We start from the raw sequence: 15,209 nt of genomic DNA, 5'->3' as shown, positions 1-15,209 counted from the left end.
TCCACTGCTCTGTGCTCCCCTGACCTCTGTGGGAGCTGCTCCTGCACTTCAGGGCATCACTCACTCCTGCTCATTAGGAGGAAAAAGGCATCTGTGTTGGAGTGTGACTGCTCTTTGCTCACCAGGGTTTAGAAATACCCAGTAATCTGTACCCCAGTAAACCTGCCTGGGTGCTGGCTGCCCGACACCCTTGGGACAGCCCAGCACACAGCAAAGCAGCAGCACCTCCAGCTGCATCGAGGACAAGCCATGAGCTCCAGACACAGCCTTTCCCACAGACACTGACACCTCCCCTGGCACATCCCAGCACACCCAGGTCACGGCACTGAGCTGAGGTTTGGCTTTCCCACACCTCCATCGGGTCAGCTCCCTTACAGACCCTTTGCCTCAGCTCCTACGTGCTGTTTTGGGGGAAAAAAACCACAGCATGGTCATCCCAGCGACTCAAGACTCAGGAACATAGCATCAGCATCCAGCAGAAGCCCGGGTGACAATTCTCCATTACACAAGGAACCTCTGCTGCCCACAGCTCCTTCAATGCCCACTGAAGGAAGCTTACATAGGGGCACAGTGAAGCTAAGCTATGCCATGACCCCAAGCACTCAAGGGATAAAAGGAGATTTTCACTTTACTCCAGCTATTTTTACAACTCAGAAACGTGTCCTGGGGGACCAGCCATCCCTAGGAGCCCTGCTGAGGGCTGGGATACCAACACCCTCCAGTTTCCAGCCAGCTGGCTGCAGCCCAGCTGAGGATGACAGCCCAGCCCTGTTTACAGCACAAGGATGACCTTCCCCACAGGCAGCCAGGAAAAATGTCCTCCACCAGCTCCCACTGGCAAGTGAGTCCTGAAGGAGCTGGTGGGAGGGTTAACCCATCCTGGGACAGCTGCCCTCCATCTCCCCATCCATTCCCCCAGCCTCACCAGGGCTCAGGATTTACTGCACGGGCAGAGCAAGGGGGTCGGCAGCGGAAAACGAACGGGGACAGAGGATTTACAAGGAAGGTCTGGATTCAGGGGAGGCAGAGCAAAGCAGAGGGTGATTTACAGGGTCAGCAGCAATTTACACAGCAGGTAGCTCAGGAGAGACAAAGATTTACAGGGGCAGGGGAGAACTGCATTTTATGGGTCTTTATTAGGAAATGAGAGCCTCCTTCCCCTGACCGCTGTGACCTGGGGAGGGATGTGGGAGCTGATGGATCTCCAAAGAGCCTCCCTCTTGTTCTGGAGGTCACAGACAGGCCTATCCTAGCATGGCTGCATGCTGCAGCTGCTTTCTGCTTGGCCACAACCACCTCTGGGTCATTCCAGTGTGTCCTTGTCCCACACTGGCCCGGGGCAGTGTTCCAAGGGCAGCCTTGGTGGTCAGTGCCTCCAGGGAAGCTACAAACAAACCCTCAGACATCTCCTGGAGCTGGGGGCCCTTCCTTCCTCCTGGCAAGCCCCACAGACCGCCCCCCTGTTTCTCCCCTTGCCAAGGCTCCTCCTGCCCCCGGGCCGGGGCTGCCAGGCTGGGGACAGGCGGGCAGGGTCACAGTCTGCTGTCCCTCCTCCCTGTGCTGGGGACACTGAGCCAGCCCCAGGGCCACCAGCACAGACACACACGAGTCACGTCACCCACTCTCCAGTCCCGTTTTCCAGCTGCTTCTGGCAGCCAGGGGTTGGGGTCAGCCCCACACGTGTGATCACTTTGGGCAAGCAGGTTCTTTCCCTGTCCCACAGCATCTTGCCCCCAGCCCTGAATTGCAGCAGGGCTGGTGAGGGATGCACTCTCCAAGCACACAGTGCAAAACCTGAGGGGTGGCAGCGTGTTTGGATCTCCAGCTACCACACATCTCCCAGCCCTGGCTGGGCACAGAGACACCAAGGTTACACCTGGCCTGCCCACACCACACCTGAAACAAGAAAAGGAAAGAAATACATAGGAGTAGCTGTCCCAGCACAGCAGCTCCACCCTGTTGTGTCATCACCCCCCTGGAGCACACCATGGCTGGTCTCTGCCAGCCCAGGAGGTGAGAGCTCAACTTCATGTCCAGGAGTGAGCCAGGACACACATCCTGCTGCCCCCAGCTCTCCCCTGCCACTGCTTCCTGCCAGTGGTACAAGGCACAGGCTGCCCTTCCACAAGTGACATTTGCAGCACATCGTGGCCTGGGGACAAGAGCTCCAGCCATGCCAGCAGGAGGGGGCCCCTGGTGACATGCCAACCCACACCTTGCATGCTCCTACATTTACTCCCCAAAAAGAGGCTTGCAAAACAAGAAGTGGAGAGGTTGATCCCAGAAGAGGCAAAAAAAGGGGAGAATTCGCTCAGACATTTCATCTCAGTCTCATTCTCTACTATTTTGTAACAAATGCTGGAAGACACATGCTAAGCAGGTGCAATCCCTGCAAGATTGCAAACCCCTACCTCCTGCAGCACTGGGCTGCTCAGCAGGGAGAGCAGGGGTGCAATTAGACTTGCCACTAGGAGAGAGAGGGATGGAGGGGAAGAGCTCCAAGCACTGACCATAGACACCCATGAAAGAGTCGAGCACTGCCCAGCCCCAGCATGGCATAAAAGAGGTGAAAATAAAGTTGTGAGCAGCCTACACAAAGCAAGAGAAGTTCCTCTCTCTCAGCCTGGAGAGATGCAGCTTTGCAGCTCAGACAGGTCACACTGGCAATATCCCAAAGTGTAGGAGCCTGGATAACATCCCATCATTTACAGGACACTCTCACAGCCCAGCTGATCCCACAGGTCCTCAGCAGAGATACATGGGCAGTATCTCAAACAAGCTGGTCCCTTTATCCATGTTAAACTTCCAGAGAGGCACAATAGCAACACCCAACCCACATCATCACCAGAACCACAGAGAACAGCAACACCATTGCCCCCCTCCCGCTCCCCCAAAGTTTGACTAAAGCTCAGGAGTATCTTTGCTTTTATAAATCTCTGCCTTTTAATGATGGCTTCAAGGCTCAGAGAAAAAAAGGCCCATTAAACTCACTGAATAAGTTAATGGGGCAGAGAGAATCCATTTCAAAGCCACCCCAGGCTATTTTCCTCTGGAGCTAAAGCCTGAATAAGCAAAAAGGAAAAATTAAAACTGTACAGTGCTTTGCCCATAAATAACCCCCAGTGTAATCTGCTACCAGGCAGGCCTCCATTTGCAGAGATAATAGGATGCAGATCAGTTGCAAACCACCTCCCCTTGCAGGGACCACCACCTTTTGATTGCAATTAGCTGTGCCGAGGCAGGAGCCTCCATCTCCTGCCTGTCCCCTTCCACCTGCCTGGGCAGGAGGGAATGACACATCCTGCAGGAAATGCCAAAATCCAGCACTGGGCTCTGCAATTCCCCAAAACCAATTTTCCAGGCACACACCCCTGCTTCTCTGCCCCATTTTCCCCAAGACATCCTGCCCCTTCATCCTTGTCTTCTCCCCCTTCTTCACCAGCAGCGCTGTGGGTCCATCCCTCACCCATCAAGCAGAGCCCACACACAGCTGCTCCTCCCCAAACACTTAAAAACCAAGTGCATGTCCCAGAGAGGAGGAAAAAAAATTAAAATCCCTGTTTGTAAAAGTTGATCCCACTAGACACAGTTTGTTTACTACTGAATATTTAAAGATGCTAATTAGGTCTCCAAATAAATAAATCTGTGCTGCCCATGCCCTTTGGAAGGCAGGGATCTTTCCTTTGGGGTCAGAGCATGCTGGGTGCTGGGCAGTCTGCCTGGGTCTGGGGACAAGCCTGGGGCAAAGCATGAGGATCCCACCACCGTCCCTCTTTGAAAGGAAGGGCTTATTGGCAACACCAGGCTGGGAGCATCAGCCACCTCAGCCATCCAGTCCTGGAGGAGCACAGGCAGAACAGGGCACAGAGAGGAGAATTTCCAGGCAGGGGTGCCCACAGCAGTTCCTTTTGGCCCTAGGATGGGGTCTCAGCTAAAAGCAAGGAGCCAAGGGCTCGTGCTCCCAAGGGCCAGAGGATGAACCCAGAGCGCTGGGGGTCACCAACACACATCACCACAGCCCAGCACCACACCAGCAGCCAGGGCTGCTCCAGTGACCAGCTACACACACTCACATCCCTCCAACCACCCAGAGCCAGGACAGGCAACCTTACCTGAGAGCATCCCTGCTCCAGCTCCTCTCCTCAAAGCCAACATGCAGCATCTTGCAAGGGCGCTGCCTCCCTCACACACAACCCCGACATGTCAGCACCCACAGCTCAGCTCTTCCACCTGATAGCTCTTCAGCTTGCTTAGGCTCTGCCTCTCCTAAATCCGCTCCAGCTCTATCCTGCACCTTGCCATTAACCCCCACAGTGCCAGCCCTGCAGAGCTCCTTGTTACCCTCCCTGCCCAGCCATCATCCCTGCGCCAGGGATGCTCTGCCCGCATTCCTCGGGCTCAGGCTTTGCTTTGATGCTCCCAAGGAAACCCTTCAGCATCACCCCGACCTGAAATGAGGGACACAACACTTCCCAAGGGAGCTGCTCTGATGCTGATTCAGCTCTGTGCTACTCCTCTGCAGAGTGTGGGGCAGTCTGTGAGGCTGGAAGCACTGATGTGTCCAGAGCCCATGTGAGGCTCAAAAGAGGAAATAGACCCCAGTAAGATCCAGCTTCTCTGAACAGGCACAAAGAGAGCCCCAGGAGGAAGAGATGCTCTCAGCAGGCCAGGGAGCTGGGAACACACAGCATCCTTGAGCCTGTGTCCCACTGAACTTTGCTTGCTCCACAGGCTGCTCACAAGTGACTCAGGGGCTTTCACTTTACTTTTCCTGGGTTTATATTTTGGCTGGGAGAGCACAGACAAGGCATGAGACAGACAAAGCCAGGATCCACCTCACTGACCCAGGAACACCCATCCCTGTACTGGAGGAAAGAGTTTTGGGGACAAGAGATATTTTTCCAGACATACAAGTCACAGAGCTCCCCACAGGCAATCCCATCTGTGCTGGGAGGGACACAAGGGATGCCCAAGCTGACCTTGCCTGCCTGGGTTAGGAGCAGGCAGGAGGAGGGCAGACAGCCCAAGGGAGCATTTGCACAGCTGGATCACCAACTGGAGAGCCAGGACTCCTTGTTCCCAGCACAGGTCACTGCACAGCATTTCCATGGAGAGCATGGGATGGGGGATGAGGTCAGAGCTGCTCCAGGAGCAGAAGAAAAGTCAGCAGCTGCAGGCACCCGAGATCTCCCCCATGTGGCTTCATGTCCTGGCAGGGTCAGGAGTTAGAGCCTGGCATTTCTGCAGCTCAGCTGATCATTCATATTCTTAATTTACCCTGGCAAAACCCTGAGCATGCAGGGTCCTCAGCAGCACTCAGATTCCCAGCATCTGTTTGAGCATTTCCACATTAACGTTTCCTAGTGGGAACCTCCTGGTGAGAACTAGTTAAGGGACAGCCTTGCACAACCCACAAGGATGGGGACCTCACCATGCTCACATCTGCTCCTACCCACTTCTCAGTCCCCCAGGGACTGTTCAGAGCTGCCAGCAAAGGCACCAGTGCCCCGTGCCCCTCCCAGCAGAACTCAGCCCAGCACAGAGCTGCAGGAGAACTGCAGGCAAGAGGCTGCATGGGGGTAGCACTTGGGCTCAGCCCCTCCCTGCAGCCTTCCCTGGCATCCCAAAACCATTTAGTTATCACTGCCACAAGCACTGTAGTCAAGAATAAACACCCTGAGTTGCACATGTGCTATCAAACTCACTTGGGAATCCTTCCTGACCTCCCTGCTCTGCTGCTGGGAATTTTGTTTTTAATTAAAAAGGCAGTTTTTACTTAGGCAAAGCAGAGCTGGGGGTGATGTCACATGCAGGTACAGGAAGGACACGGCTCCATTATCCACCATACCAAAACAGTGGGTGGCAGCTGGAGGAAAGCTGGCTGCACACATAGCTCTGGCTTCTCCTTCAGCTCCTCAACTGCTACAGCACATGAAAACAAGCTAAAAATACAGCACATATTTTCCTGGTGCCACCCTTCCAGGCAAGCCAGGCCTCACACAGAGGGGAACAGGGAAGGCCCCCCAGTTCCCTGGGGTCTGGAAACTGGGTAGTACATGGGGGATGGGGATACCCAAGCACACAGCACAGCAGGGTTGGTGGAGTAGCCCTGTGAGCTGGGCATTGATTCCAGTGCAGTGTTCCAAGGAGACTCCAGAGAGATTTTAGTCCCCCTTTCTTCAAGTGAAGTGGAGCCCAGGTCCTGAGCAGTACCATGGCTCTAACCCAAGATCTATCACCCACTCCCCAACACACACCCACCCAAATGTTGCCTCTGCCATGATGCTGGGGGTCCATTTGCTGTTTCATTGCAGGACCACAGGGTGTCACAGCCTTTCCATCATGCTGGCAGCCCTTGGCAATAGCCAGCAGGGAAATATCCAGGCCCTCTTTGGCCCAGCTGCCAGGGAAAATGAGATAATCCCAGGAGCTGCACATGGAAGATGTTACAGGGTCAAGGCCAGATTCCTGCCCTCACTCACCCTTGCTCTGTCTCACACCAGGCTCTTCTCAGCCTTCCTCCCTTGGAGAAGGACATGTGGTCTCTTTAGCTCTCTGACCTCCATCCAGCCCATGCAGCAGAGGTTTAATCAAAGGGGCAAATAACATTTTACCTACTCTGGAGGCACTCAGAGACAGTTCTCAGCTTGTGTCCTCATGTCTCTGCCTCCAGGATTTCTCCATGGACCTCTCTCATGTCTGCTAAACACAACAGGACCCATAGAACAGCCTTGTTTATCCCTCCCTCTATGCTTGGCCTCTCCCTAAACCCTGGCCAGAGTTGGGTTAAAGGATTTCCATCCTCACTCTGCCTCTTATAGGCCAGCTCCACCACTGTTCCATGCCTCAGCTCGCCCATCAGTAGAACAGACAGAGCTATTGGAGGCTTCCTTGTAGGATCAGAGCCAGAAGCTGGTCACAGAGGGCAGGCCATGACCCCAGTCAGGCACTGCTTGCCCAGCAACACCTTCTCACCACATGTGCTTTTGGCTGGGCCAAAACTGTCCAAAAAGCTGCAAATCACCTCAATCCAGACAGGCTGGGGCTGTGTTTTGCAGCACTGGTGGAAGAGCTGTGGGTAGGGGGGTGCACTGGCCACATTCTCCCGCAGCAGCACAGAGAATAAAGCCATGACACATCAACCCAGCCGGGTCCAGGGACCGTCCGACACCAGTGGGTGCTCACACAGGGATGAGGATGCCGAGTCAGGGAGCAGGTGAGAGCCCGAGAGGGCTCCAGCAGCACGGGCACCTCTGCAGAGCAAAGGCCTTTCGGTGTGACAGCGGTGAGCCGGTCCCCGAGCCCCGCGGCCCCCGGCGCTCCCGCACCCCGCTCCGGTGCGGCTCCGAGCTGCGGTACCCGCGCATCCCGCATCCCGCATCCCTCATCCCGCATCCCTCATCCCGCATCCCTCATCCCGCATCCCGCATCCCGCACCCCGCATCCCGCATCCCGCATCCCGCATCCCGCATCCCGGAGCCGGGCTGTCTGGCGCTGCCGCTTGCCCTCTAGCGGCACAACCACCTCCAGACGGGAGAGGATGAGCCGGGATGAGCCGGGCAGAGGAGCCGCGGCTAAGACGGGCTCCGGCCGCCGCAGCGGGGCTCGGCCGGGCTTTGTGGGACATCCCCGGGGCTGCTCGTTTGCTCCTGTGCCGACAGCCTCAGCCCGGAGCGACTCCTCTTCGGGGGATGACGGGGACAGCCCGGTGCAGTCCTGGCGCTGCATGCCTGCTTCTCTGGAAGCTGGAGAACCGCGTGAGGTGAGCGAGCTGCTGGTCTGCATCTCCTCATGCGGGCACAAAGTGCTGCGATCTCCTGCCAGGGCACAAAGCGCAGCCTCTGAGCAGGGAACTCGCCCACAGCACCTCCTGGATGGCAGCGTTGCTGTGCGCCCCTTGGTGCAGAGGGGAGAGCAAGAGGGTTTGGGGGAGAGCAGAGCCCACAGGCTGCTGTCAAACACACCTGCTCAGAAAGCTCAGAAAGCACCTACACAACCTGTAGAAACCCCCTCTGCAGGAAACACTAAACTACTGCTGTTCCACAGCGCCTGGAAAGAACACTCCGAGTTACAAGCACTAGTAACACTCACTTTGGAAGCCTGGCAGGCTTAGAGCTTGGTTTATTTCCCACTTGTCAGCAGCCCCCTAATGGGATGCACCAAATCCATCCATAAACTCCTGGACAACACCAAACAGGGGCTCTTCACTGAGCAGGACAAGGCAGTGTGCCAGGGTGGCACTGGGAAGCATCACCAAGCCCAATCTATCTGCAGGGCTCCCCAAAGGTTATCCCATGGGACATCTCAGGGGCTGTTTGGGGGGTTCACTGAGAGGGCCCCGCACTGCTGGGTGCATGGATGGTCACAGGGCTGTGGGAGACCTTGAGCAGCCTCATGCTGAAGCACGTGAAGATGCTTTGCTTCACAGGGGTGAGCTAATAATGTAAGGCAGACCCAGAAAGCTTTCCCTGACTGAGCTCTACAAAAGCCCTTGGACAGAGGCAACACCACTCTAGGAACAACAAGGCATCTCCCTCCTCAATCTCTTCTTCCTCCCATTAAACATCTGTCCTAGACCTGAAACACCTCTGTATCACCTCTCCAATTATAAGGAGACAAGCCATCAGTCAGAACCAATTTAGACCTCCCCAAAACCTGCAGGACATGAGGACCTGGGAGATGTCACATGCACCCCAAAACCATCTGGGCCACCAGCTCCTCCTGTCAGGCCATCAGCTGAGGCCCAATATTTGTCTCAGAAAAAGTCTAGGAAGTGCTGGCAGGCACCAAAACTGTCTCCTTCCTGAAGGAACACCTGACATCACCTGTGCCCGGAAAGTGCCTCTCTCTAGGATTGGTCAGCAGAGAGAAAGACAGTAAGAGCAGGGCAAGGAGCCAACAGCCAGCCCACAGGAAAGGGGGAGGATACAGATCAGTGCTCCCGGCTTAAATCACCTCTATAGCATCAAGACCATGTATCTCAGCCCAACTCTTTGTCCCAAATATCTCTGCACCCTTTTCTGACCTCAAAGCTTGGTGCTGCACCCACCTCCCCCATCCTAACATCCTTCAGGATTGATGCTCTGCATGAGCAAGAACCCTGCAGATCCAAGATAGATTGAATTAGGGACCTTTTTGATTGTCTCTGGAGTGCCAAAGCCTCTGGGACCAGGAGATGGGAGGCTTTGGGAATGCAGAGCCCTTCATCTCCAGAGAGTAGTAGTACATGAGGCACACTGGGCACAACGTGGCTGATTCCCAAAGAGGACAAAAGTTTGTGCCTATTGTCTGAAGCAGAGCAATCAATAATCTGAGCATCACAGGAGCCTTTCTCATGGCTGTTTGGGTCACCAAAACAACTTCTGCTCCCTCCAGCCCTTCCAGGAAGAGGCCTGCCCTTTCCTTCTTGCCTCCTTCCCAGACAGGGGCACACACGAGCATTCCCTGTGCCTCAGCTCTCCCCGCAGCAGCAGTGAAGGGGTGCTGCTGCTCCGAGCACCCCCTCGCTCTCCCCCTCTCCACATGCTCCCAGCTCCCGCGCAGCGAGTGGGGGCTGCGCTGCCGCTCCCCCCACGGCTCCCAGCGCTGACGTGGCTCTCCCACCCCCGGCCAGGCCCACGGCACGGAGAGGATGCTGCCATGGACCGGTGGGACAGATAGGAAAGAATGAAGATGCTCCTCTTGTCTATGGAGGAGAGCAAGATGCTTCCTCTCGCCCCTGACAGTGAGACCCAAAAATCCTGCTGTGCTCCACAACAGTGAGCCACCTCCTCTTGGGTTGCTCCCAATTCATCTCACCTTGTTGAAAGCAGCTACGAGCTGCACAGATACACCCTGAATATCCACCTATTAAATGTATTTTACCATAACAGCCCCCATCCTCCCCTGGTGAGGCTGGGTAAAGAGTGAGGCTTTCTATACCGGGGACATCTCCCTACCTCGAGGGAGCCCAGGGGTGACACACGCAGGCCACCACCGCCTGCCTAGCAGCATCTCCGCAGTGCCATAGCAACAGCTGAGAAGTAGGGAGGCCCAGATGGCAAACTCCTCCGTCTGTCCTTCCCCACGCACGGTGCCGGCGCACGCAGGCGCTGCCCACGCTGCCAGCGGGGTGAGTCCCCGGCCCGGCCGCCCCTGGCACGCCGTGCCCGCTGTCCCCCCGGCACACGGCAGCACAGGCCAGCCCCATGTGGCAGCCAGCCCCCCACGGTGCCAGGGCTGGGGACCCGCGGTGACAAACACGCCGGCTGCTCAGCAGGCAGGGATGGAAGGGGTTCTGTGCCACGGGAACTCCGGGATCAAAGTTCCGCCTGTGCATCTGGCCTTGCAGTGGGTAAAGCCCCACGTCACAGGGGTGAGGATGGGTTGGGGGAAGCTTGGACATCTCTATACACCTGGGTGGGGACACGGCAAAGGCCACCCAGCTGCACAGGAAAAGCGATGGCATGGACATACCCCAAGTCCATGGTGCCCTCTCTTGAAACTGGGAGGGGGAAGTTCAGAGCACGACTCCAAACTGGAGCCTTGTCAGCCAGGTCCAAGCTGCCTCTCTGGCTAGATGGGCTGCTGGCACCTCACACAGGGATCTGTGTGCAGGCTCACATCTCCAGGGATGCAACCCACAATCAGCTACGTTTCTGACAATGCTGGGAAAGGGCAGAGGGGCATCAGCCAACCCAACTCCTCCTCGTCCATCTCAGGGCAGGAGGCTCCTGCCTTTCCCCTGCCTCACTACTGACCTGGATCTACAAAAAGGTTGTGTGTTGCTGTCCCCTTCAGCCCAACCAGGGCAGGAGCCACCCCAGCCCTGAAGGAGGATGTGTGGGAAGACAGAAGCGCCAGCAATTGAAGCAAAGGCCATTCCTTTGAAGGGTGCACCAGGAGGCTCAATGGTGGGGTACCACACTCAGGGCACCCATAGGGCTGGCCTGCCCCACCACCCTCCTTGGGCAGCACTACAGGCTGGGTGTCCCCTGTTCCTCTTCTGTTGTCCTTGCCTCACGGGGTCTCATCAGCCACTGAGAAGTGATATAACCCAAACTCCTGATGGCTCAGCCCCCAGTGATGGGATGGGCTGGCATGGAGGGGCCTTGCCCTTGCTCCAGGGGGTAACATGGACAAGCCCTCCAAGATGGCTCACACTGGGTTTTTTTAGCCAGCTCTCTGAATGGGCTCTGGCAGTCTTTCATCAACAACACTCAAGCTCTGATTTGGAAGCTGAGCTCTCTTTTGGACCTGAATAAGGCTCTGCCTGGTCACAGGGCTGTTTCACTACCCCACACTCCATTTGCTTTTTCGCCAGCAACAAGATGGAGCAGCGACCACCACCTTCCCCAGGGCCTGTGGGGAGGTTCCAGCTGGGGCACTGCATCCCTCAGCCACTGGGCCAGGACTGAGCCACCCCTGCTCGCCCCCAGCCCAGTGGGAGAAGGTGCTTTTGCCCACTGGCTGCCCACAAGCTGCCTAACGAGGCCAAGTCCCCGGTGAGCATGGCAAGCAGGGGGAAAACACTGCTCCTTGCCCAGCTGAATCAGACTCACATGCCAGGAGTGATTCAGCGATGACCAGGCTGGGCTTCTAGGCACCCTCACCCCAACACCCATGATGTCAGGGCTGGCAAGGGGAGGCCTGACATCAGCCTGAAAGGGTCCAGGACCTGATGCCTCCTGCACAAGAGCATGAACATGGTTCAGCTCTTGCTCCCAGCAGTGACCCCTTCTCTGGGAAGCATCCCTTCCACATAAATCAACCCTCTGCTCCCATAAGCATCCCCTATAAACCACCTCTGTCTTCCCAGTAAACACAGACCCCTGTGGAAAGTTTTCATTTGTGCTCAGTCTCAGCCCCTGAGAGCATTTTGGGGTTCACCCCAGTCCTGTCCCTCAGCCCTCCCAAGCCCAAAAACGGAGGCATGGGTCCAGCAACGATGCAGGGGGTAGAGGAATGTGCTTTGCTCAGTGTGAAGCAGAGAGGCATACAAATTCCAGCAAAAAACTGGCACCTTCTTCTCCTTCCCCAACTTAAGAGAAGCTCCTTTCCAAAAAAAATACCCAATATCTTTTTCTGGAGTTGTCCATTTGGGTTTTTTTCCCCCCACTCCTTTTTACTGACTGCTTATCAGCATTTTTCATTTTCAAAGCAGTAAAGACATTTTCTGGGCACAAAGCACTGGTGTAATACTACCTCTCACAGCAGTTCAGATGTCTGTGCATCTGACAACGCACAGTCGCTCACGCTGGTGGCTTCCAAACCCTTCCCAGCTTTTCCTGCTGCTCCCCGGCCCCCAAAGGGTTAAAACTAAACCACAACAAACAGCGAGCACAGGGAAAAAACACGAGTTTCTCCGACTTCCCCAGCATCACCCTTATCCCTCCAGCACCACAGGGAAAACACTCCAGCACCACAACGCAGGATAAATATGGGGCAAATTGGAAGGGGAGCGTTGCATTAGCTCCCCCCATTTACTTTCCCCGTTCCTGCTGTTTTTATGGAGGTTTGCTGGCAAGGGGAAGGCAGGGCTTGGGATTCAGGGTCAGTGACCTGCTGAAAACCTGCTTGGGCATCTCATGAACCCGTAAGCAAGCGGGGGAAAGCATCTCCCGTCATCTTTACCCAGCAAAGGTGATGAGCAGAGCTGTGAGAGGCACTGCAATTACTCCATGGCTCTGCTGCAATTGCACTGTGACCAAATAAAACAGCCTCAGGAAGAGACCCAAAGCGCTCTCCCTCCATGCAACCGTGCCATCGAGGTGAAAAAAAAAAAATAAATAAATAACCCTCCATTACTCATTTCAAACCTTGCTGCATTTAACTGCCAGAATAAAGGATTCCACCTCTTCTCTGCTCAACTCCCACTGGCAACTTGCTCTGGGGGCTACATTTCCCTAAATGCTCACATTTCAATTAGCATTAGAATAATGAAATGGCTCAGAGTTCATCTCACCTAAAAATGTACTGGAAAATAAAGAGCAGAGATTGGAAGCAATGAGGAATTATTTTTTTTTTTTTTTTTCCACACACACACAGAGCATGATGGATTCAGGAGAAGGAAATATATTCCTTTCTCGACTCCACACTGATGAGATTAACATGGGCTTTGCTAACTGCCTCTCCAAACAAGGATAATGCAACTTCAAGTTGATTTTCCAGATAAACAAGCATGCAAACAAACGCAAAGTGCTCAACTAAAAATATCTCGCTGCTCCGATGCTTCTCCCCACCGCCACCACCCCGAACCTGAAACGCACAAATCCTATCGCGGCACCACGACGAGTTACAAAATTATAACAATGTGAATTAAATAAGCTACTTAAGGGACATCTCACTGTCCTATTTTTTTTTCCCCTCCTCTTAAAAACGCGAAACCGCAGACCCCCAGATACATTCAGCCAAGGCAGGGAAGCGAGCATTTTCTGATGTAGGGATGTAAAAAATAATGATATTTTAACTGGATACAAAGTCTCAAGAAAGAGAAAACAGCCAGAAACTTGCTTTTCCTGCCCAATTTGGGTAAATATGTGGCGGTGTGTGGCTGTGGCGTCCCCGTTCCCCTTGCAGAAGCAAACAGTTAAAGAAAGCAGCAGCTTTAGCATCTTTGCCTGCTGCTCGCTCTCCTGCTAAGGAATCAGATCTCATTTACTTTATTCCTCTTAAGCCTTGGCCAAACTGTTGCTGGGCTTTTTATGTTTTTTTCGGGGGGATGGGGTAAAGGAAAAGCCAGATCTGCATCCTGTGCCCGGGGAGCCGGGCTGAGCCCAGACAGTGCAGCGATGCCGGGGGCACCTGAGCCCCGCACGGGCAGCCCAGCCCGCACCCTGCCGCGGGAGGGGAGCCCTGGGGGACCCCCACTTACATGGAAGTGATGTTCCTTGAGATGTCCGTGATATTGATGCTCGTGTTGCCATTGCTGCTGCCTGAATCCTGCCCTTCCAAGAGAGGGAAGAGGTTCCCATCATCCGGCTTCTTGCAATTGATGTCTGTCTTGCTGCAAAGACAATTAGCAGGGCAAGCCAGCACCGAAAGCAGATAGTCTCCCCAAATGCTCCAGAGCAAAAATACCCTCCAGAAAGTGCACTTGGTAGGGCAAAGAGAGACATCCATCTCCGATTGCTGCTTCTAAAAAAGAGGAGGAGGAGGAAAGGGGGGATGGAGGGAGGGGAAGGGGGGGAAAGGGGGGAAGGAAACAAAGAAAGAGGGAGGGAAAAAAAAAAAAAAGAAAAAAAAAACAACAACAACAACAACAAAACCTCAAGCGATCAGCTGCAAAAATCCTCCAGCAGATGAAATCATGCTGGCAGCTGGCTGGGAGAGGCTGTAATTCCCGCTAGGGCAGCGGCCGCGGCCGCGGGCGGGGATGGATGCATGCCGGCCCGGCCGCCCGCCGCTCCCGCAGCCGCTCCGGAGGATCGCAACGGGAGGCTAGGGAGGGAGGGAGGGATGGGAGGGGAGGGGAGGGAGGGAGAGAAGCAGCCGGGGAAATAAATAAATAACAAAAACGGTGCGAAAGTCACCAAGTCCCACCTACTGGGCAGAATTAAAATTGACACACCTGCAAAAAAAACAGACAGAGGGAGAGGAGGGGGCGATCTCCCCTTCCCATCTCTTCCCTCCCCCGGCCTGGCCAGCCCTGCTGCGGCGGGCACAAAAAGCAGGGGAGGAGGAGGAGGAGGAGGAAGAGGTGGAGGAAGGCTTGCAAAGAGAACCGGGCTCCGCAATAAAAAGGATTCCCCACCCCCCCTCCCTCTCCGCTAAAACCAGTGCAGCAGGAGGGGGAGAGAGGGGAAAAGCCCCACTGTTGGAGCCCAGCTCAGCCCCCGGAGCGGAGGAAAAGTTGAAGCTGGGGTTAAATTTGTGGTGGGGGAGAGCAGAGGGGCTCTGGCTCGGCTCCTGCTTTCTCAAGCTCTTTTGGAGGACGATGCTGCCTTTCGCTCGCTTGTTGGGTGGGTTTCCCCCCCTCTTCCCCCAACCCGGACATAAGGGTGGAGAGGAAAAAGAGATTAAACTGAACTGGAAGAGAATAAAAGCCAGTGTGGATTACAGCAATTTAAATGTGGGGTTTTCTTCTTCTTTGGAGGATCCTAGCAAGAGGCAGATCAGACGGCTGGGTGTGAAAAAAGCGACTGAAGAGCACCCAGGAAGGACTTTCCAGAAAAGATGCAGCCCCCAGCCCCTAAAAAAGGCATTGGGGACCGAGCCAGCTGCCGGGAAGC

The 15,209-nt window shown here is 55.1% G+C and overlaps 1 protein-coding gene across 3 annotated transcripts in view; it reads right to left on the bottom strand.

Annotated features, from left to right (window-relative positions):
• NTRK3 (neurotrophic receptor tyrosine kinase 3) overlaps positions 1-14,409 on the bottom strand; it is a 204,219-nt gene extending 189,810 nt beyond the window's left edge. The window contains exon 1 of one of the 3 annotated variants that reach the window (XM_015638975.2): positions 13,853-14,409. In XM_015638975.2, coding sequence (XP_015494461.1) covers positions 13,853-14,100 — 248 coding nt within the window. In that variant the 5' untranslated portion in view covers positions 14,101-14,409. The remainder of the gene's footprint in view (positions 1-13,852) is intronic. The other 2 variants (XM_015638976.2, XM_015638977.3) reach the window with 2 other exon arrangements.
• Between the last annotated feature and the right edge of the window lie 800 nt (positions 14,410-15,209).

The sequence above is a fragment of the Parus major genome, chromosome 10 (assembly GCF_001522545.3).
Source record: "Parus major isolate Abel chromosome 10, Parus_major1.1, whole genome shotgun sequence".
Taxonomy (NCBI): domain Eukaryota; kingdom Metazoa; phylum Chordata; class Aves; order Passeriformes; family Paridae; genus Parus; species Parus major.
This window is presented reverse-complemented; position numbering and strand designations above follow the sequence as displayed.